The 22948-nt window shown below is 55.0% G+C and overlaps 3 protein-coding genes and 1 long non-coding RNA gene across 4 annotated transcripts in view; 1 reads left to right on the plus strand and 3 right to left on the minus strand.

The window, feature by feature from the left end:
* Positions 1-22948, plus strand: part of LOC145529707 (uncharacterized) — a 1704434-nt gene that overhangs the window by 672538 nt on the left and 1008948 nt on the right. The window contains exons 86-88 of the long non-coding RNA XR_014071296.1: positions 42-153; positions 7683-7794; positions 15324-15435. This is a non-coding gene — a long non-coding RNA (uncharacterized LOC145529707). The remainder of the gene's footprint in view (positions 1-41; positions 154-7682; positions 7795-15323; positions 15436-22948) is intronic.
* LOC145529575 (uncharacterized) lies at positions 41-7446 on the minus strand. The gene is made up of 3 exons (XM_081550159.1): positions 3809-7446; positions 3097-3409; positions 41-2846 (listed from the first exon to the last, which is right to left on the minus strand). Exons 1-3 carry the CDS (start codon positions 4043-4045, stop codon positions 2218-2220), a joined length of 1179 nt encoding a protein of 392 aa, XP_081406285.1. The 5' UTR covers positions 4046-7446; the 3' UTR covers positions 41-2217.
* Positions 9835-11642, minus strand: LOC145529585 (uncharacterized). Its single transcript, XM_081550171.1, has 3 exons — positions 11450-11642; positions 10738-11050; positions 9835-10487 (listed from the first exon to the last, which is right to left on the minus strand). The coding sequence occupies exons 1-3, from the start codon at positions 11582-11584 to the stop codon at positions 9859-9861; spliced, it is 1077 nt and encodes a 358-aa protein (XP_081406297.1). The 5' UTR covers positions 11585-11642; the 3' UTR covers positions 9835-9858.
* On the minus strand, positions 17475-22728 carry LOC145529570 (uncharacterized). Its single transcript, XM_081550155.1, has 3 exons — positions 19091-22728; positions 18379-18691; positions 17475-18128 (listed from the first exon to the last, which is right to left on the minus strand). Exons 1-3 carry the CDS (start codon positions 19325-19327, stop codon positions 17500-17502), a joined length of 1179 nt encoding a protein of 392 aa, XP_081406281.1. The 5' UTR covers positions 19328-22728; the 3' UTR covers positions 17475-17499.

Raw genomic sequence — 22948 nt, forward strand, 5'->3', positions numbered from 1 at the left:
GGTCCGCCTGCGGCAGTTGGTGACCTTCCTGCTCCCCTCAGGGCAGAGCCGCCGGCCTGAGAATGAGGGCGCTGCTGAGCCCAGGGGCTGGGATGGCCCGTTGCTGCTGTGGTCCCAGAGCTCCACCCGAGAACTGACGGAGACCGTCTGCCCGTGAGTCCTCTCCCGCTTGTCTGTCAGCTTGTTTGAACCATGCTGGGTTTTCTGCCCAGCCGGCTAAGGGGAATCCCTGGAAATGCAAGGGTGTGGGTTTTGGCAGACTTCAGGGAAGACATGCCAGATGAGCCTGGGAGACTCCAGCTTAATCTGGATTCAGGAGATATCTCTTCGGGCCAGCTAGTAATTGTAGGATAAGCCTAATGAGTCTTCACAGGATGAAGAGAGTAACGTGCCAAGGTAGCAATCGATGTCCTCATTCGAGAGGATGATGAAGCTGGTGCTCAGAGAAGGGGGGAACTTGGCCACAGCAAGGAGGTGTGCACCCAGACGGAACCCCCAGATCCGGCCATTTGAGCTCAGGGAGGCCACTGGTGTGGCTTGTCCCTGTGGCAGGGGCCGAGGCACGCAGCCCACCCTGATTCCTGCGGGGGCCTGACTTGGGAAGTGCCATCTGGTAGCTTTGAGACTCACCAAACCAAATTGCACTGGAGAGAGGAAGGACACCTTCCTTCATCCACCCCCCACCCCCGCCGGATTCCCACATACCCTGACCCCTTTCTCTGGATTTCGGAGCCATTTCCAGAGTCCCGCTCATATGACCTCATTCGAAGTGCACTGTGGACGAGCTGCCATCTGCAGCTGCTACCACAGCAGCCAAGGGCTTTAGCTCCCGAGTACCTCCCTTCCTTTGGAACTTGGGGGCCCTCTACTCCCCACTTGCACACCACAGACCTTTGCTGAGGATTGTGGGGACCCTCACTCAGTTTGCAGCACGTTGTAGCCATCCCTGTCCTCTCAATACCTCCCTTGCAACTCAGCTTGTGAGCTCCTTTGGAGCAGCGTGGCCCACCTGGCTGCAACGGCAGAGACACAGCTGACAGTGAAACAACAGCTTCGATCTGACAGCCGGAAAGCTCTGTCAAAAGGGACCTCCCTCTTCACACCGTAGAGGCTGTAGGAGCCGCCAGGGTTTGGGAACCAGTGCTGGGGCCAAAATGACTCCACAGCTGTTTTCCTTCCTGGGGAGGGTTCTGGCTCGAGTGGGAATGGCTCAAGTCTCCTAAGGTTCTGAAAGCCCACTGTGTGCAGATTCACGGTACACAGAGAGGAGAAGGTGGAGTCCTGCCCTGGAGGTGGTCACAGCTCACGGATGAGCCAGGCAGGCAGGCAGGCAGGCAGGGCATGAGAACACCTGAGCTGCCTTCATGAGTGAGTGGTGTGGGGGCAGAGGAAGAGAAGCCGGTCTGCTCCCTCATGTGGTGCCCAGGGCAGGTTGTCCCCAGAGGAAACCCTTACGACGGTGAGGACTCTCACTGCTGTTTCCCAAGGGGTTCCGTCGGTGCGTGTCTTCCCCGGAGCGGTCAGGCCGTCTCTAAAGTACACTGGCCATGGGCATTGCCTCTCCTTGGAACTTCCCATGTGTTTCTCTTTTGTATGGAACAGTGATTTTTCTAGAGGGGTTCTGGGCCACAAGGTTGTTGGGTCATTTGCTAGCCTTCTGTCGTGAAGAACGCTTTCCTGGGCGTTGGGGTGGTTTGTTGTTCCAGCTCCCTTTCTTGGCTTCTTTTGGGAGCTGGTGCAACAAGAGGAGCTCAGCCTCTGCCTTCTGGCTGAGATGGCACCCTTCAAACAGCAATGCCTGCCTGGAGATAATGATGGCATTTGCCAAAAGGGCTTCGTTTGGCACATGATATCTTGAAAGGACGTACACCGTCCTTTCAGCTATCAAAGGCTAGTTCAAATGACATAAAAATGAGAACTCTCCAATGGAGTCTTACAGTAGGTGGAGAGTCCGAAAAAAACTCCTTCAGTCATCTCACTGAGAGTCATTGATTGGGGACACCAAGAATATAGGAAGGAATGCAGAAAGAAAAGATGAAATTGTGGTCAGGATCGGGGGGAGGGATGAACAGGGCCTGCTTGCCTTGAACCCAGGCTTTGTTGGCGGGTGGGGCATAAAGATCGAACGGGTCTGAAACTACAGAGTGGTGATGGTAACACCGTATCACCAGAGTTACACAACAGTGTCCCAAATTGCAACAATGATGAAAAAGTTTACTAATCCCAACTTAACCAACAAAAATAGACGAAACCATACAAAAAGTAAAACATCACCAGAAAGGTGGAAACAAACCAAATGCAAAGCAGCTCAGGGGAAAGGAACTCCATGTCCCCTGGGGGCAGACCGAGTTGCCGGCGTCCACGGTGAGCAGACAGGGATGGAGGCTGCAGAGCCGACCGCTCCCCTGGACATGGTGTTTCCGGCAAGGGCTCTGGGTCTCTGTCCAGAGCAGGGGCTCGTTCTTCCTGCAGGGGCGGGTGAGTCATCGTCGGCGTCTGGGTGTTGCGCGGGAGCCAGGGCAGGCTCTCCCTGCCGAGGCGGTGACTCCTCCTCTGCCTCGGGTTCTCCTGCCAAAGCCCGAGCAGGTACAGGTGCACGTGGAGGTGGAGGTTCTGGCTGAGGGGGTGGGACATCAGTGCCTGGGGCTGGGGGTCCTGCAGGCACGGAAATCCGATCTGCCCGGTGTGCTGGCCAGTACCCAGCTGGCCTGGTGTCTCTGCGAGGGCAAGGCTCGGTTCTCCATCTGCCCTCGGTGGATCCCTGGGTCCTGCACCTGGAGCCACCACCTCTGTAGGCACAGGTCTGGGAAGTGGAGCCTGGTTCCAGTTGGAGGCCAGTGCTAGAGCTGGGGGAGAAGCAAAGTTTGCCCACAGACCAGCCTTGGCATGTGCGTATCCCGGGACAGAAAGCTTCCAAGAGATTCCGAAAGAATACCCAGGGTTGGATGTCTTTTGGGACTGAAGTGTGCAAGATGGGGGTGGGGGTGTGAGGCCAGCGCTTGCTGCAGGCCCAGCAGCATCTTTCGGGGACTCGTCCCTGTGTAGCTCAGCACCCCCTCCCCACACACTCCCGTGCACCAGCCCCAGCGTCCTTACCTCTGTGCTCTGGCGTGCTGGGCTCCAGGTCCTCCTGCTGCCTCAGAGGCCGGGGTTCTCGGGACTCTGGGTCGGAGCCGGGTGTGCTGAGCTCCGTGGCAGCCTCAGACTGGGCCGCCGGGTGTATCCTGGGCGGTGTCTCGGCAGCAGGCCTTCCCCGCCTCCGCTTCGCCCCCGGTGGGGCTGATGCCTCCGTGGGCACGCTCACCTGGAGCCTGCACTGGGCCTCACGGGCGGGGGGTTGGTGCTCCGACCCCTCCCTCCGGGAGGTGGACGGGGTGTCCCCATCCTCGGCCTCATCACGTGGGAAGCTCTGCAACGACAGTGACCGTCAGCCAGCCGTGCTGGGAGTTTTCCGAGCTGGGCCTGGCCAGTGGAGCCGCTGCTTCTGCCTGCTCGAACTTCTCTTCCCAGAAGGGTCAGAGACGTGTGTCTGCTCAGATCCCCACCCGGGAGGAAAGAGACCCACCTGAGGGTGTGAGGTCAGCCTGGGCGGCCGGCCCTGCCCGCACTGTTCCCATCCCAGCCAGCCTGCTCTCCCCTGGGGTGTGGACACAACTTGTCCGCAGGCTTCTGACCCCACATCCGCCTGGACTTCCTTGAGGGAGACACACCCCGAGAAACCCGCATCCACACACACAGGCAAAGGACCCGGTGTTTCCGGGTGGCATGGGAGAGGTGGCCTGGCCCGGCCTGGGGCTCCCCGTGTTACCTTTCTGTTTCTCCGGGCAGAGGGCCAGAGGCCTCTCGGGGGTGCCCTGAGCCAACGTCGACAGGGTGCCCACGCACACTGCCTGTGAGCTCTCCTGAGGCCCCGGCCTCTGGGCAGGGGCAAACAGCAGAACATCCTGGCAGCAAGAGATCTGGCTGGGGGCTCCTCTCCGCTCTGGAGGCCTGGATACCCGGGTTGCGGGTTCTGTTGGGTTCTGTTGCCGGCAGGTGACATCATTTCCTGGGGTTCGTGCTGAGGTCCCTTCCCCAAAACTTCCCAAGGGAATCTCTGGGTTTCTGACTGCTCGACCACCCCCCTTAGGCCATGTGCAGGCACATTGACAGCCACACAGCCCAGCCCACAGCCCTGGGGAGGCCTGGGTGCAGCCAGGGCCTGAGCTCCGAGGACCCCGCTGCTCTCAGACCAGGCTCCTTCTTCTCATAAGTGGTGTGGCCCTGGACAAGCATATGCCCCTCAGGGTTTCCCCAGTCTCTCCATCTGCAGAGTGGGGGTCATTCTCCCATCTGTTTCCTAGGTCTGTCGGCCTACGAGCAGCTCCATGCCTCTCCACCTGGGGCCGATATCACGTGGAGCTTGTGCGCTGAGACTTCAGAAAGAAAGACTCCATCCAGGGCTGACACAGCACAGAATGGGGCAGAACGAGGCCTGGATGCGCCATGGTACCCAGGAAAAGGCACTGCCCCTCCTGACTGTTTTGAGACCCCACATCCAAGTTGGAGGCCCGAAAGGAAGACTCGAAGGTCTCCCTCTCTTATAGAAAAGAGTAGCCAACTTTCTGGTCCTCTGTTTCCATTGAGATTCTGTTCAAGTGTCCCAGCTCGGCTTCTGCGGGTGGCTGAGCTTCTAATGGCTCCCTGCGTTCTTGTCTTTTCCTCTCCAAACCTTCCGTCCTTTTCCCCCTTCTGGGGTGGATGGGCGCTGTCATTGCTTCTACCTTCGAGACAGATTGATGAAAAGTCTGGACCATCGACTCCTTTCCTCTCTTTGGTTCCGTGTCTCTCTCTGGCTGTGTCCCTCTCTTTTCCTTTCTCGATTCAGTCTGTGTCTTCCTCTTTCTCTCTCGTGTGTGGATGGATGGATGCTAGGAATGCACATGTATATGATTAGATGAGGGTTATGTTTTAGGGATGGGTTAGAGGGAGAGAAAGGCTTTAGGTCGGAGTTGGTCATGGGGGAAGGGTCAAGGGTGGTGGTGGTGTTTCTTGGAATCTGAGTGCTGTGCATTCTTCGTCTCTTTCCATATGAACCCCTTCTCAGATACACCACTTGCAAGGAGTCTCTCATGTTCCGTTTCCTATCTTTTGCATCTGTGAATGCTTAGCTTCTCTGTTGTGAAGAGGTTCCATTGGATGGAAACCCATTGGTGTACTTCATTTCCCTCTTTCCCTTACTTGAAGAGACGCATTTCTACCTCCGCCCAGCAAATGGCAAGGAGACTCTGATGTTAAGGAGCCTTTGACCTACGCTTCTTTCTAGCTATCTCATGACATCAGTCTTTAGGGTGAGGTTTTTCCCCGATATTGAGGTGGTGTGAGATCAAAACCAATAGCGTTCTTCAGATGTAGCTGTCTGGTTTTCCCATGGCCATTTATTGAAGAGGCTTTCTTGTTCCCATTTGGATATTCTCCCCTTCTGTGTCAGAGATGAGTTGACCATGGATGCCGGGGTTTGTTTCTGGACCCTCAACTTTATTCCATCGATCTGGATCTGTGTGTGTTGTTGTATTCCCAATAGCATACTGTCCTGCTGCTGCCGCTGCGGCTAAGTCACTTCAGTCGTGTCTGACTCTGCGCGACCCCATGGCCTGCAGCCTACCAGGCTCCTCCGTCCAGGGCATTTTCCAGGCAAGAGTACTGGCGTGGGTCGCCATCGCCTTCTCCGATACGCTCCTGAGGATCCTAGTTTGGTCGTCTAATTTCCTTTCACACAACCTTGGATGTCCGTATCGGGGCTTTTTCGTCGGATTGTATTGACAATTTAGGCTCTTTTCTGTTTCCGTAACCCCTTTTGCAATTCTTTGTTCGGTGCGACAATGCATTGGCATTTTGGGAGGAATAGCATCCAAGCTGTGGATTGCCTTGTGGGGCTGTGACATCATTTTCCCAATAGGAATTCTTTCAAGCCCTGAGCACAGCTTCTCTTTCCAGTGATTGGTGTGGGCTTGATCTTCCTTCTTCCATCTCTCGCCGTTTTGTGAGAACAGGTCCTTCCTTCCCTTCTGGGTTAGATGGACTCGTGGGTATCACTTCAGTGAATGGCATTGTCAGTGGGGGTGATAATTCCCTTCTCATTGGAAGACTTTGCTGTGAGTATTAGAAATGCAAGTGATTTCTCTTCCCCTTCCTCCCTGTCCATCTCTCAGAGCCACCGGGAAACAGAGGCCTCATCCAGGGTCACACAGGCCTGAGGGAGTGCAACTAGACTGTTGTTTCTTCAGGCCCTCCGTGCTGGACATCATCCGGGATACTCTGTGTGTGTCTTCCTCAGTCTGGTGTCCCTTCAGACCTTTCCCTAGTTTTCAAAGGCTTGTTGTGTTGGTGTTCTTTGTCTGTTTGGAGACACATCCTTGAGAAGCTTTGTGTTTCCACTCATTCGTCTCGCGATGTATGACCTGTCTTTTGCTTTTGTAATGAGGTCTTTCCCACAGTAGATATCTTTGATTTTGCAAAGTCCACTGTATTCTCTGGGTTGTTTTGTGGACTGCCTTTTAGTTTTGTGTGTGAAGACTCAAAGCACGTGTCCGGTTTCTGCTCATTGTTCTTCTAGATTTGTGACAAGTTTTCATGGAAACTTTGTCTAGGGATAACTGGAAGTGAACTCGGTGTAAGGTGTCAAGTCTCCATCTCCATTCATGTCATGCCCTACAGTTTCCAATTCCCTGTTCCTGAGTGGTTTTGGAGACCTTGTGGGAAGTTTGGTTGCATGGGAGTTTGCATTTCCACCTTGAGTAGATTCCCACTGTTCTGCCCTCAGGGACACTGTCAAGGGGGAGTGAGGAGCAGCCTGCACTTCCAGCAGTGACCACACGGTGGGGCGAGTGCTGCTCTCCCCTCTGGGAGCCCCAGGCCACAGGCATCCCAGTGAGGAGCCAGCTCTGTGCTCGGCTGAAAGGAGTTAGACTCTCAGGAGCCTCTGAGCCCTTGCCTTTGGATCACCCAGGGTGGGCATTTCCTGTGACAGAAAAAAATTGCCCTGAATTCCATGGACGGAAGAGCCTGGCTGTGTAGAGTTCGTGAGTTGCCGTGAATCAGACACAACTGAGGACACAAAAACTCAATAGACTAAAACACTTTTGGGGGGTGGGGGGAGTGAAAGGGGGTGATGTGGGGTTTTTTTGTCGTATATAATAGCCAAGGGAAATCTAGTTTAAACCTAAATTCACATAGATGGGAAAGGTATAGCTCTCCGTCACCCTATTAAAAAAAAAAAAAACTACTTAACTTTTCTGAAAGTTTATTTAGTAGCTTCCTTGAGCAGTTCATTGTGAAGCATTTTTTTTTTTTTTCTGTGACATCGGCCTCATTAAAAAGTACGGTTTGCCTTTACTGGATAATTTTGTTCATTGGTTTGTTAGGGAATCTTGGTAATATTTGAGTTTCCTGGGGAGCATGGTCACATGACCTGGCCCTGGCCAATCGGTGCGTTCCACCTCCCTGGCCACTGTGATTGGCTCCAGACTGGGGCAGTGCCCAATCGGGGCCCAGGGCCGGGCCTCACGTTGGAAGCCAGGGGAAGACGAGCTCTCGTCCTGCTGGGGTAGGGGAAGGGGTGGGGCCGGGGGAGGTCAGGCTCCAGCAGTGGGAGGGGCTTGAGGTCCGCCTGCGGCAGTTGGTGACCTTCCTGCTCCCCTCAGGGCAGAGCCGCCGGCCTGAGAATGAGGGCGCTGCTGAGCCCAGGGGCTGGGATGGCCCGTTGCTGCTGTGGTCCCAGAGCTCCACCCGAGAACTGACGGAGACCGTCTGCCCGTGAGTCCTCTCCCGCTTGTCTGTCAGCTTGTTTGAACCATGCTGGGTTTTCTGCCCAGCCGGCTAAGGGGAATCCCTGGAAATGCAAGGGTGTGGGTTTTGGCAGACTTCAGGGAAGACATGCCAGATGAGCCTGGGAGACTCCAGCTTAATCTGGATTCAGGAGATATCTCTTCGGGCCAGCTAGTAATTGTAGGATAAGCCTAATGAGTCTTCACAGGATGAAGAGAGTAACGTGCCAAGGTAGCAATCGATGTCCTCATTCGAGAGGATGATGAAGCTGGTGCTCAGAGAAGGGGGGAACTTGGCCACAGCAAGGAGGTGTGCACCCAGACGGAACCCCCAGATCCGGCCATTTGAGCTCAGGGAGGCCACTGGTGTGGCTTGTCCCTGTGGCAGGGGCCGAGGCACGCAGCCCACCCTGATTCCTGCGGGGGCCTGACTTGGGAAGTGCCATCTGGTAGCTTTGAGACTCACCAAACCAAATTGCACTGGAGAGAGGAAGGACACCTTCCTTCATCCACCCCCCACCCCCGCCGGATTCCCACATACCCTGACCCCTTTCTCTGGATTTCGGAGCCATTTCCAGAGTCCCGCTCATATGACCTCATTCGAAGTGCACTGTGGACGAGCTGCCATCTGCAGCTGCTACCACAGCAGCCAAGGGCTTTAGCTCCCGAGTACCTCCCTTCCTTTGGAACTTGGGGGCCCTCTACTCCCCACTTGCACACCACAGACCTTTGCTGAGGATTGTGGGGACCCTCACTCAGTTTGCAGCACGTTGTAGCCATCCCTGTCCTCTCAATACCTCCCTTGCAACTCAGCTTGTGAGCTCCTTTGGAGCAGCGTGGCCCACCTGGCTGCAACGGCAGAGACACAGCTGACAGTGAAACAACAGCTTCGATCTGACAGCCGGAAAGCTCTGTCAAAAGGGACCTCCCTCTTCACACCGTAGAGGCTGTAGGAGCCGCCAGGGTTTGGGAACCAGTGCTGGGGCCAAAATGACTCCACAGCTGTTTTCCTTCCTGGGGAGGGTTCTGGCTCGAGTGGGAATGGCTCAAGTCTCCTAAGGTTCTGAAAGCCCACTGTGTGCAGATTCACGGTACACAGAGAGGAGAAGGTGGAGTCCTGCCCTGGAGGTGGTCACAGCTCACGGATGAGCCAGGCAGGCAGGCAGGCAGGCAGGGCATGAGAACACCTGAGCTGCCTTCATGAGTGAGTGGTGTGGGGGCAGAGGAAGAGAAGCCGGTCTGCTCCCTCATGTGGTGCCCAGGGCAGGTTGTCCCCAGAGGAAACCCTTACGACGGTGAGGACTCTCACTGCTGTTTCCCAAGGGGTTCCGTCGGTGCGTGTCTTCCCCGGAGCGGTCAGGCCGTCTCTAAAGTACACTGGCCATGGGCATTGCCTCTCCTTGGAACTTCCCATGTGTTTCTCTTTTGTATGGAACAGTGATTTTTCTAGAGGGGTTCTGGGCCACAAGGTTGTTGGGTCATTTGCTAGCCTTCTGTCGTGAAGAACGCTTTCCTGGGCGTTGGGGTGGTTTGTTGTTCCAGCTCCCTTTCTTGGCTTCTTTTGGGAGCTGGTGCAACAAGAGGAGCTCAGCCTCTGCCTTCTGGCTGAGATGGCACCCTTCAAACAGCAATGCCTGCCTGGAGATAATGATGGCATTTGCCAAAAGGGCTTCGTTTGGCACATGATATCTTGAAAGGACGTACACCGTCCTTTCAGCTATCAAAGGCTAGTTCAAATGACATAAAAATGAGAACTCTCCAATGGAGTCTTACAGTAGGTGGAGAGTCCGAAAAAAACTCCTTCAGTCATCTCACTGAGAGTCATTGATTGGGGACACCAAGAATATAGGAAGGAATGCAGAAAGAAAAGATGAAATTGTGGTCAGGATCGGGGGGAGGGATGAACAGGGCCTGCTTGCCTTGAACCCAGGCTTTGTTGGCGGGTGGGGCATAAAGATCGAACGGGTCTGAAACTACAGAGTGGTGATGGTAACACCGTATCACCAGAGTTACACAACAGTGTCCCAAATTGCAACAATGATGAAAAAGTTTACTAATCCCAACTTAACCAACAAAAATAGACGAAACCATACAAAAAGTAAAACATCACCAGAAAGGTGGAAACAAACCAAATGCAAAGCAGCTCAGGGGAAAGGAACTCCATGTCCCCTGGGGGCAGACCGAGTTGCCGGCGTCCACGGTGAGCAGACAGGGATGGAGGCTGCAGAGCCGACCGCTCCCCTGGACATGGTGTTTCCGGCAAGGGCTCTGGGTCTCTGTCCAGAGCAGGGGCTCGTTCTTCCTGCAGGGGCGGGTGAGTCATCGTCGGCGTCTGGGTGTTGCGCGGGAGCCAGGGCAGGCTCTCCCTGCCGAGGCGGTGACTCCTCCTCTGCCTCGGGTTCTCCTGCCAAAGCCCGAGCAGGTACAGGTGCACGTGGAGGTGGAGGTTCTGGCTGAGGGGGTGGGACATCAGTGCCTGGGGCTGGGGGTCCTGCAGGCACGGAAATCCGATCTGCCCGGTGTGCTGGCCAGTACCCAGCTGGCCTGGTGTCTCTGCGAGGGCAAGGCTCGGTTCTCCATCTGCCCTCGGTGGATCCCTGGGTCCTGCACCTGGAGCCACCACCTCTGTAGGCACAGGTCTGGGAAGTGGAGCCTGGTTCCAGTTGGAGGCCAGTGCTAGAGCTGGGGGAGAAGCAAAGTTTGCCCACAGACCAGCCTTGGCATGTGCGTATCCCGGGACAGAAAGCTTCCAAGAGATTCCGAAAGAATACCCAGGGTTGGATGTCTTTTGGGACTGAAGTGTGCAAGATGGGGGTGGGGGTGTGAGGCCAGCGCTTGCTGCAGGCCCAGCAGCATCTTTCGGGGACTCGTCCCTGTGTAGCTCAGCACCCCCTCCCCACACACTCCCGTGCACCAGCCCCAGCGTCCTTACCTCTGTGCTCTGGCGTGCTGGGCTCCAGGTCCTCCTGCTGCCTCAGAGGCCGGGGTTCTCGGGACTCTGGGTCGGAGCCGGGTGTGCTGAGCTCCGTGGCAGCCTCAGACTGGGCCGCCGGGTGTATCCTGGGCGGTGTCTCGGCAGCAGGACTTCCCCGCCTCCGCTTCGCCCCCGGTGGGGCTGATGCCTCCGTGGGCACGCTCACCTGGAGCCTGCACTGGGCCTCACGGGCGGGGGGTTGGTGCTCCGACCCCTCCCTCCGGGAGGTGGACGGGGTGTCCCCATCCTCGGCCTCATCACGTGGGAAGCTCTGCAACGACAGTGACCGTCAGCCAGCCGTGCTGGGAGTTTTCCGAGCTGGGCCTGGCCAGTGGAGCCGCTGCTTCTGCCTGCTCGAACTTCTCTTCCCAGAAGGGTCAGAGACGTGTGTCTGCTCAGATCCCCACCCGGGAGGAAAGAGACCCACCTGAGGGTGTGAGGTCAGCCTGGGCGGCCGGCCCTGCCCGCACTGTTCCCATCCCAGCCAGCCTGCTCTCCCCTGGGGTGTGGACACAACTTGTCCGCAGGCTTCTGACCCCACATCCGCCTGGACTTCCTTGAGGGAGACACACCCCGAGAAACCCGCATCCACACACACAGGCAAAGGACCCGGTGTTTCCGGGTGGCATGGGAGAGGTGGCCTGGCCCGGCCTGGGGCTCCCCGTGTTACCTTTCTGTTTCTCCGGGCAGAGGGCCAGAGGCCTCTCGGGGGTGCCCTGAGCCAACGTCGACAGGGTGCCCACGCACACTGCCTGTGAGCTCTCCTGAGGCCCCGGCCTCTGGGCAGGGGCAAACAGCAGAACATCCTGGCAGCAAGAGATCTGGCTGGGGGCTCCTCTCCGCTCTGGAGGCCTGGATACCCGGGTTGCGGGTTCTGTTGGGTTCTGTTGCCGGCAGGTGACATCATTTCCTGGGGTTCGTGCTGAGGTCCCTTCCCCAAAACTTCCCAAGGGAATCTCTGGGTTTCTGACTGCTCGACCACCCCCTTTAGGCCATGTGCAGGCACATTGACAGCCACACAGCCCAGCCCACAGCCCTGGGGAGGCCTGGGTGCAGCCAGGGCCTGAGCTCCGAGGACCCCGCTGCTCTCAGACCAGGCTCCTTCTTCTCATAAGTGGTGTGGCCCTGGACAAGCATATGCCCCTCAGGGTTTCCCCAGTCTCTCCATCTGCAGAGTGGGGGTCATTCTCCCATCTGTTTCCTAGGTCTGTCGGCCTACGAGCAGCTCCATGCCTCTCCACCTGGGGCCGATATCACGTGGAGCTTGTGCGCTGAGACTTCAGAAAGAAAGACTCCATCCAGGGCTGACACAGCACAGAATGGGGCAGAACGAGGCCTGGATGCGCCGTGGTACCCAGGAAAAGGCACTGCCCCTCCTGACTGTTTTGAGACCCCACATCCAAGTTGGAGGCCCGAAAGGAAGACTCGAAGGTCTCCCTCTCTTATAGAAAAGAGTAGCCAACTTTCTGGTCCTCTGTTTCCATTGAGATTCTGTTCAAGTGTCCCAGCTCGGCTTCTGCGGGTGGCTGAGCTTCTAATGGCTCCCTGCGTTCTTGTCTTTTCCTCTCCAAACCTTCCGTCCTTTTCCCCCTTCTGGGGTGGATGGGCGCTGTCATTGCTTCTACCTTCGAGACAGATTGATGAAAAGTCTGGACCATCGACTCCTTTCCTCTCTTTGGTTCCGTGTCTCTCTCTGGCTGTGTCCCTCTCTTTTCCTTTCTCGATTCAGTCTGTGTCTTCCTCTTTCTCTCTCGTGTGTGGATGGATGGATGCTAGGAATGCACATGTATATGATTAGATGAGGGTTATGTTTTAGGGATGGGTTAGAGGGAGAGAAAGGCTTTAGGTCGGAGTTGGTCATGGGGGAAGGGTCAAGGGTGGTGGTGGTGTTTCTTGGAATCTGAGTGCTGTGCATTCTTCGTCTCTTTCCATATGAACCCCTTCTCAGATACACCACTTGCAAGGAGTCTCTCATGTTCCGTTTCCTATCTTTTGCATCTGTGAATGCTTAGCTTCTCTGTTGTGAAGAGGTTCCATTGGATGGAAACCCATTGGTGTACTTCATTTCCCTCTTTCCCTTACTTGAAGAGACCCATTTCTACCTCTGCCCAGCAAATGGCAAGGAGACTCTGATGTTAAGGAGCCTTTGACCTACGCTTCTTTCTAGCTATCTCATGACATCAGTCTTTAGGGTGAGGTTTTTCCCCGATATTGAGGTGGTGTGAGATCAAAACCAATAGCGTTCTTCAGATGTAGCTGTCTGGTTTTCCCATGGCCATTTATTGAAGAGGCTTTCTTGTTCCCATTTGGATATTCTCCCCTTCTGTGTCAGAGATGAGTTGACCATGGATGCCGGGGTTTGTTTCTGGACCCTCAACTTTATTCCATCGATCTGGATCTGTGTGTGTTGTTGTATTCCCAATAGCATACTGTCCTGCTGCTGCCGCTGCGGCTAAGTCACTTCAGTCGTGTCTGACTCTGCGCGACCCCATGGCCTGCAGCCTACCAGGCTCCTCCGTCCAGGGCATTTTCCAGGCAAGAGTACTGGCGTGGGTCGCCATCGCCTTCTCCGATACGCTCCTGAGGATCCTAGTTTGGTCGTCTAATTTCCTTTCACACAACCTTGGATGTCCGTATCGGGGCTTTTTCGTCGGATTGTATTGACAATTTAGGCTCTTTTCTGTTTCCGTAACCCCTTTTGCAATTCTTTGTTCGGTGCGACAATGCATTGGCATTTTGGGAGGAATAGCATCCAAGCTGTGGATTGCCTTGTGGGGCTGTGACATCATTTTCCCAATAGGAATTCTTTCAAGCCCTGAGCACAGCTTCTCTTTCCAGTGATTGGTGTGGGCTTGATCTTCCTTCTTCCATCTCTCGCCGTTTTGTGAGAACAGGTCCTTCCTTCCCTTCTGGGTTAGATGGACTCGTGGGTATCACTTCAGTGAATGGCATTGTCAGTGGGGGTGATAATTCCCTTCTCATTGGAAGACTTTGCTGTGAGTATTAGAAATGCAAGTGATTTCTCTTCCCCTTCCTCCCTGTCCATCTCTCAGAGCCACCGGGAAACAGAGGCCTCATCCAGGGTCACACAGGCCTGAGGGAGTGCAACTAGACTGTTGTTTCTTCAGGCCCTCCGTGCTGGACATCATCCGGGATACTCTGTGTGTGTCTTCCTCAGTCTGGTGTCCCTTCAGACCTTTCCCTAGTTTTCAAAGGCTTGTTGTGTTGGTGTTCTTTGTCTGTTTGGAGACACATCCTTGAGAAGCTTTGTGTTTCCACTCATTCGTCTCGCGATGTATGACCTGTCTTTTGCTTTTGTAATGAGGTCTTTCCCACAGTAGATATCTTTGATTTTGCAAAGTCCACTGTATTCTCTGGGTTGTTTTGTGGACTGCCTTTTAGTTTTGTGTGTGAAGACTCAAAGCACGTGTCCGGTTTCTGCTCATTGTTCTTCTAGATTTGTGACAAGTTTTCATGGAAACTTTGTCTAGGGATAACTGGAAGTGAACTCGGTGTAAGGTGTCAAGTCTCCATCTCCATTCATGTCATGCCCTACAGTTTCCAATTCCCTGTTCCTGAGTGGTTTTGGAGACCTTGTGGGAAGTTTGGTTGCATGGGAGTTTGCATTTCCACCTTGAGTAGATTCCCACTGTTCTGCCCTCAGGGACACTGTCAAGGGGGAGTGAGGAGCAGCCTGCACTTCCAGCAGTGACCACACGGTGGGGCGAGTGCTGCTCTCCCCTCTGGGAGCCCCAGGCCACAGGCATCCCAGTGAGGAGCCAGCTCTGTGCTCGGCTGAAAGGAGTTAGACTCTCAGGAGCCTCTGAGCCCTTGCCTTTGGATCACCCAGGGTGGGCATTTACTGTGACAGAAAAAAATTGCCCTGAATTCCATGGACGGAAGAGCCTGGCTGTGTAGAGTTCGTGAGTTGCCGTGAATCAGACACAACTGAGGACACAAAAACTCAATAGACTAAAACACTTTTGGGGGGTGGGGGGAGTGAAAGGGGGTGATGTGGGGTTTTTTTGTCGTATATAATAGCCAAGGGAAATCTAGTTTAAACCTAAATTCACATAGATGGGAAAGGTATAGCTCTCCGTCACCCTATTAAAAAAAAAAAAAACTACTTAACTTTTCTGAAAGTTTATTTAGTAGCTTCCTTGAGCAGTTCATTGTGAAGCATTTTTTTTTTTTTTCTGTGACATCGGCCTCATTAAAAAGTACGGTTTGCCTTTACTGGATAATTTTGTTCATTGGTTTGTTAGGGAATCTTGGTAATATTTGAGTTTCCTGGGGAGCATGGTCACATGACCTGGCCCTGGCCAATCGGTGCGTTCCACCTCCCTGGCCACTGTGATTGGCTCCGGACTGGGGCAGTGCCCAATCGGGGCCCAGGGCCGGGCCTCACGTTGGAAGCCAGGGGAAGACGAGCTCTCGTCCTGCTGGGGTAGGGGAAGGGGTGGGGCCGGGGGAGGTCAGGCTCCAGCAGTGGGAGGGGCTTGAGGTCCGCCTGCGGCAGTTGGTGACCTTCCTGCTCCCCTCAGGGCAGAGCCGCCGGCCTGAGAATGAGGGCGCTGCTGAGCCCAGGGGCTGGGATGGCCCGTTGCTGCTGTGGTCCCAGAGCTCCACCCGAGACCTGACGGAGGCCGTCTGCCCGTGAGTCCTCTCCCGCTTGTCTGTCAGCTTGTTTGAACCATGCTGGGTTTTCTGCCCAGCCGGCTAAGGGGAGTCCCTGGAAATGCAAGGGTGTGGGTTTTGGCAGACTTCAGGGAAGACATGCCAGATGAGCCTGGGAGACTCCAGCTTAATCTGGATTCAGGAGATATCTCTTCGGGCCAGCTAGTAATTGTAGGATAAGCCTAATGAGTCTTCACAGGATGAAGAGAGTAACGTGCCAAGGTAGCAATCGATGTCCTCATTCGAGAGGATGATGAAGCTGGTGCTCAGAGAAGGGGGGAACTTGGCCACAGCAAGGAGGTGTGCACCCAGACGGAACCCCCAGATCCGGCCATTTGAGCTCAGGGAGGCCACTGGTGTGGCTTGTCCCTGTGGCAGGGGCCGAGGCACGCAGCCCACCCTGATTCCTGCGGGGGCCTGACTTGGGAAGTGCCATCTGGTAGCTTTGAGACTCACCAAACCAAATTGCACTGGAGAGAGGAAGGACACCTTCCTTCATCCACCCCCCACCCCCGCCGGATTCCCACATACCCTGACCCCTTTCTCTGGATTTCGGAGCCATTTCCAGAGTCCCGCTCATATGACCTCATTCGAAGTGCACTGTGGACGAGCTGCCATCTGCAGCTGCTACCACAGCAGCCAAGGGCTTTAGCTCCCGAGTACCTCCCTTCCTTTGGAACTTGGGGGCCCTCTACTCCCCACTTGCACACCACAGACCTTTGCTGAGGATTGTGGGGACCCTCACTCAGTTTGCAGCACGTTGTAGCCATCCCTGTCCTCTCAATACCTCCCTTGCAACTCAGCTTGTGAGCTCCTTTGGAGCAGCGTGGCCCACCTGGCTGCAACGGCAGAGACACAGCTGACAGTGAAACAACAGCTTCGATCTGACAGCCGGAAAGCTCTGTCAAAAGGGACCTCCCTCTTCACACCGTAGAGGCTGTAGGAGCCGCCAGGGTTTGGGAACCAGTGCTGGGGCCAAAATGACTCCACAGCTGTTTTCCTTCCTGGGGAGGGTTCTGGCTCGAGTGGGAATGGCTCAAGTCTCCTAAGGTTCTGAAAGCCCACTGTGTGCAGATTCACGGTACACAGAGAGGAGAAGGTGGAGTCCTGCCCTGGAGGTGATCACAGCTCACGGATGAGCCAGGCAGGCAGGCAGGCAGGCAGGGCATGAGAACACCTGAGCTGCCTTCATGAGTGAGTGGTGTGGGGGCAGAGGAAGAGAAGCCGGTCTGCTCCCTCATGTGGTGCCCAGGGCAGGTTGTCCCCAGAGGAAACCCTTACGACGGTGAGGACTCTCACTGCTGTTTCCCAAGGGGTTCCGTCGGTGCGTGTCTTCCCCGGAGCGGTCAGGCCGTCTCTAAAGTACACTGGCCATGGGCATTGCCTCTCCTTGGAACTTCCCATGTGTTTCTCTTTTGTATGGAACAGTGATTTTTCTAGAGGGGTTCTGGGCCACAAGGTTGTTGGGTCATTTGCTAGCCTTCTGTCGTGAAGAACGCTTTCCTGGGCGTTGGGGTGGTTTGTTGTTCCAGCTCCCTTTCTTGGCTTCTTTTGGGAGCTGGTGCAACAAGAGGAGCTCAGCCTCTGCCTTCTGGCTGAGATGTCACCCTTCAAACAGCAATGCCTGCCTGGAGATAATGATGGCATTTGCCAAAAGGGCTTCGTTTGGCACATGATATCTTGAAAGGACGTACACCGTCCTTTCAGCTATCAAAGGCTAGTTCAAATGACATAAAAATGAGAACTCTCCAATGGAGTCTTACAGTAGGTGGAGAGTCCGAAAAAAACTCCTTCAGTCATCTCACTGAGAGTCATTGATTGGGGACACCAAGAATATAGGAAGGAATGCAGAAAGAAAAGATGAAATTGTGGTCAGGATCGGGGGGAGGGATGAACAGGGCCTGCTTGCCTTGAACCCAGGCTTTGTTGGCGGGTGGGGCATAAAGATCGAACGGGTCTGAAACTACAGAGTGGTGATGGTAACACCGTATCACCAGAGTTACACAACAGTGTCCCAAATTGCAACAATGATGAAAAAGTTTACTAATCCCAACTTAACCAACAAAAATAGACGAAACCATACAAAAAGTAAAACATCACCAGAAAGGTGGAAACAAACCAAATGCAAAGCAGCTCAGGGGAAAGGAACTCCATGTCCCCTGGGGGCAGACCGAGTTGCCGGCGTCCACGGTGAGCAGACAGGGATGGAGGCTGCAGAGCCGACCGCTCCCCTGGACATGGTGTTTCCGGCAAGGGCTCTGGGTCTCTGTCCAGAGCAGGGGCTCGTTCTTCCTGCAGGGGCGGGTGAGTCATCGTCGGCGTCTGGGTGTTGCGCGGGAGCCAGGGCAGGCTCTCCCTGCCGAGGCGGTGACTCCTCCTCTGCCTCGGGTTCTCCTGCCAAAGCCCGAGCAGGTACAGGTGCACGTGGAGGTGGAGGTTCTGGCTGAGGGGGTGGGACATCAGTGCCTGGGGCTGGGGGTCCTGCAGGCACGGAAATCCGATCTGCCCGGTGTGCTGGCCAGTACCCAGCTGGCCTGGTGTCTCTGCGAGGGCAAGGCTCGGTTCTCCATCTGCCCTCGGTGGATCCCTGGGTCCTGCACCTGGAGCCACCACCTCTGTAGGCACAGGTCTGGGAAGTGGAGCCTGGTTCCAGTTGGAGGCCAGTGCTAGAGCTGGGGGAGAAGCAAAGTTTGCCCACAGACCAGCCTTGGCATGTGCGTATCCCGGGACAGAAAGCTTCCAAGAGATTCCGAAAGAATACCCAGGGTTGGATGTCTTTTGGGACTGAAGTGTGCAAGATGGGGGTGGGGGTGTGAGGCCAGCGCTTGCTGCAGGCCCAGCAGCATCTTTCGGGGACTCGTCCCTGTGTAGCTCAGCACCCCCTCCCCACACACTCCCGTGCACCAGCCCCAGCGTCCTTACCTCTGTGCTCTGGCGTGCTGGGCTCCAGGTCCTCCTGCTGCCTCAGAGGCCGGGGTTCTCGGGACTCTGGGTCGGAGCCGGGTGTGCTGAGCTCCGTGGCAGCCTCAGACTGGGCCGCCGGGTGTATCCTGGGCGGTGTCTCGGCAGCAGGCCTTCCCCGCCTCCGCTTCGCCCCCGGTGGGGCTGATGCCTCCGTGGGCACGCTCACCTGGAGCCTGCACTGGGCCTCACGGGCGGGGGGTTGGTGCTCCGACCCCTCCCTCCGGGAGGTGGACGGGGTGTCCCCATCCTCGGCCTCATCACGTGGGAAGCTCTGCAACGACAGTGACCGTCAGCCAGCCGTGCTGGGAGTTTTCCGAGCTGGGCCTGGCCAGTGGAGCCGCTGCTTCTGCCTGCTCGAACTTCTCTTCCCAGAAGGGTCAGAGACGTGTGTCTGCTCAGATCCCCACCCGGGAGGAAAGAGACCCACCTGAGGGTGTGAGGTCAGCCTGGGCGGCCGGCCCTGCCCGCACTGTTCCCATCCCAGCCAGCCTGCTCTCCCCTGGGGTGTGGACACAACTTGTCCGCAGGCTTCTGACCCCACATCCGCCTGGACTTCCTTGAGGGAGACACACCCCGAGAAACCCGCATCCACACACACAGGCAAAGGACCCGGTGTTTCCGGGTGGCATGGGAGAGGTGGCCTGGCCCGGCCTGGGGCTCCCCGTGTTACCTTTCTGTTTCTCCGGGCAGAGGGCCAGAGGCCTCTCGGGGGTGCCCTGAGCCAACGTCGACAGGGTGCCCACGCACACTGCCTGTGAGCTCTCCTGAGGCCCCGGCCTCTGGGCAGGGGCAAACAGCAGAACATCCTGGCAGCAAGAGATCTGGCTGGGGGCTCCTCTCCGCTCTGGAGGCCTGGATACCCGGGTTGCGGGTTCTGTTGGGTTCTGTTGCCGGCAGGTGACATCATTTCCTGGGGTTCGTGCTGAGGTCCCTTCCCCAAAACTTCCCAAGGGAATCTCTGGGTTTCTGACTGCTCGACCACCCCCCTTAGGCCATGTGCAGGCACATTGACAGCCACACAGCCCAGCCCACAGCCCTGGGGAGGCCTGGGTGCAGCCAGGGCCTGAGCTCCGAGGACCCCGCTGCTCTCAGACCAGGCTCCTTCTTCTCATAAGTGGTGTGGCCCTGGACAAGCATATGCCCCTCAGGGTTTCCCCAGTCTCTCCATCTGCAGAGTGGGGGTCATTCTCCCATCTGTTTCCTAGGTCTGTCGGCCTACGAGCAGCTCCATGCCTCTCCACCTGGGGCCGATATCACGTGGAGCTTGTGCGCTGAGACTTCAGAAAGAAAGACTCCATCCAGGGCTGACACAGCACAGAATGGGGCAGAACGAGGCCTGGATGCGCCATGGTACCCAGGAAAAGGCACTGCCCCTCCTGACTGTTTTGAGACCCCACATCCAAGTTGGAGGCCCGAAAGGAAGACTCGAAGGTCTCCCTCTCTTATAGAAAAGAGTAGCCAACTTTCTGGTCCTCTGTTTCCATTGAGATTCTGTTCAAGTGTCCCAGCTCGGCTTCTGCGGGTGGCTGAGCTTCTAATGGCTCCCTGCGTTCTTGTCTTTTCCTCTCCAAACCTTCCGTCCTTTTCCCCCTTCTGGGGTGGATGGGCGCTGTCATTGCTTCTACCTTCGAGACAGATTGATGAAAAGTCTGGACCATCGACTCCTTTCCTCTCTTTGGTTCCGTGTCTCTCTCTGGCTGTGTCCCTCTCTTTTCCTTTCTCGATTCAGTCTGTGTCTTCCTCTTTCTCTCTCGTGTGTGGATGGATGGATGCTAGGAATGCACATGTATATGATTAGATGAGGGTTATGTTTTAGGGATGGGTTAGAGGGAGAGAAAGGCTTTAGGTCGGAGTTGGTCATGGGGGAAGGGTCAAGGGTGGTGGTGGTGTTTCTTGGAATCTGAGTGCTGTGCATTCTTCGTCTCTTTCCATATGAACCCCTTCTCAGATACACCACTTGCAAGGAGTCTCTCATGTTCCGTTTCCTATCTTTTGCATCTGTGAATGCTTAGCTTCTCTGTTGTGAAGAGGTTCCATTGGATGGAAACCCATTGGTGTACTTCATTTCCCTCTTTCCCTTACTTGAAGAGACGCATTTCTACCTCCGCCCAGCAAATGGCAAGGAGACTCTGATGTTAAGGAGCCTTTGACCTACGCTTCTTTCTAGCTATCTCATGACATCAGTCTTTAGGGTGAGGTTTTTCCCCGATATTGAGGTGGTGTGAGATCAAAACCAATAGCGTTCTTCAGATGTAGCTGTCTGGTTTTCCCATGGCCATTTATTGAAGAGGCTTTCTTGTTCCCATTTGGATATTCTCCCCTTCTGTGTCAGAGATGAGTTGACCATGGATGCCGGGGTTTGTTTCTGGACCCTCAACTTTATTCCATCGATCTGGATCTGTGTGTGTTGTTGTATTCCCAATAGCATACTGTCCTGCTGCTGCCGCTGCGGCTAAGTCACTTCAGTCGTGTCTGACTCTGCGCGACCCCATGGCCTGCAGCCTACCAGGCTCCTCCGTCCAGGGCATTTTCCAGGCAAGAGTACTGGCGTGGGTCGCCATCGCCTTCTCCGATACGCTCCTGAGGATCCTAGTTTGGTCGTCTAATTTCCTTTCACACAACCTTGGATGTCCGTATCGGGGCTTTTTCGTCGGATTGTATTGACAATTTAGGCTCTTTTCTGTTTCCGTAACCCCTTTTGCAATTCTTTGTTCGGTGCGACAATGCATTGGCATTTTGGGAGGAATAGCATCCAAGCTGTGGATTGCCTTGTGGGGCTGTGACATCATTTTCCCAATAGGAATTCTTTCAAGCCCTGAGCACAGCTTCTCTTTCCAGTGATTGGTGTGGGCTTGATCTTCCTTCTTCCATCTCTCGCCGTTTTGTGAGAACAGGTCCTTCCTTCCCTTCTGGGTTAGATGGACTCGTGGGTATCACTTCAGTGAATGGCATTGTCAGTGGGGGTGATAATTCCCTTCTCATTGGAAGACTTTGCTGTGAGTATTAGAAATGCAAGTGATTTCTCTTCCCCTTCCTCCCTGTCCATCTCTCAGAGCCACCGGGAAACAGAGGCCTCATCCAGGGTCACACAGGCCTGAGGGAGTGCAACTAGACTGTTGTTTCTTCAGGCCCTCCGTGCTGGACATCATCCGGGATACTCTGTGTGTGTCTTCCTCAGTCTGGTGTCCCTTCAGACCTTTCCCTAGTTTTCAAAGGCTTGTTGTGTTGGTGTTCTTTGTCTGTTTGGAGACACATCCTTGAGAAGCTTTGTGTTTCCACTCATTCGTCTCGCGATGTATGACCTGTCTTTTGCTTTTGTAATGAGGTCTTTCCCACAGTAGATATCTTTGATTTTGCAAAGTCCACTGTATTCTCTGGGTTGTTTTGTGGACTGCCTTTTAGTTTTGTGTGTGAAGACTCAAAGCACGTGTCCGGTTTCTGCTCATTGTTCTTCTAGATTTGTGACAAGTTTTCATGGAAACTTTGTCTAGGGATAACTGGAAGTGAACTCGGTGTAAGGTGTCAAGTCTCCATCTCCATTCATGTCATGCCCTACAGTTTCCAATTCCCTGTTCCTGAGTGGTTTTGGAGACCTTGTGGGAAGTTTGGTTGCATGGGAGTTTGCATTTCCACCTTGAGTAGATTCCCACTGTTCTGCCCTCAGGGACACTGTCAAGGGGGAGTGAGGAGCAGCCTGCACTTCCAGCAGTGACCACACGGTGGGGCGAGTGCTGCTCTCCCCTCTGGGAGCCCCAGGCCACAGGCATCCCAGTGAGGAGCCAGCTCTGTGCTCGGCTGAAAGGAGTTAGACTCTCAGGAGCCTCTGAGCCCTTGCCTTTGGATCACCCAGGGTGGGCATTTCCTGTGACAGAAAAAAATTGCCCTGAATTCCATGGACGGAAGAGCCTGGCTGTGTAGAGTTCGTGAGTTGCCGTGAATCAGACACAACTGAGGACACAAAAACTCAATAGACTAAAACACTTTTGGGGGGTGGGGGGAGTGAAAGGGGGTGATGTGGGGTTTTTTTGTCGTATATAATAGCCAAGGGAAATCTAGTTTAAACCTAAATTCACATAGATGGGAAAGGTATAGCTCTCCGTCACCCTATTAAAAAAAAAAAAAACTACTTAACTTTTCTGAAAGTTTATTTAGTAGCTTCCTTGAGCAGTTCATTGTGAAGCATTTTTTTTTTTTTTCTGTGACATCGGCCTCATTAAAAAGTACGGTTTGCCTTTACTGGATAATTTTGTTCATTGGTTTGTTAGGGAATCTTGGTAATATTTGAGTTTCCTGGGGAGCATGGTCACATGACCTGGCCCTGGCCAATCGGTGCGTTCCACCTCCCTGGCCACTGTGATTGGCTCCAGACTGGGGCAGTGCCCAATCGGGGCCCAGGGCCGGGCCTCACGTTGGAAGCCAGGGGAAGACGAGCTCTCGTCCTGCTGGGGTAGGGGAAGGGGTGGGGCCGGGGGAGGTCAGGCTCCAGCAGTGGGAGGGGCTTGAGGTCCGCCTGCGGCAGTTGGTGACC

Source organism: Giraffa tippelskirchi, chromosome 12 (assembly GCF_054371585.1).
Source record: "Giraffa tippelskirchi isolate mGirTip1 chromosome 12, T2T-mGirTip1v1.2.pri, whole genome shotgun sequence".
In the NCBI taxonomy this organism is placed as follows: domain Eukaryota; kingdom Metazoa; phylum Chordata; class Mammalia; order Artiodactyla; family Giraffidae; genus Giraffa; species Giraffa tippelskirchi.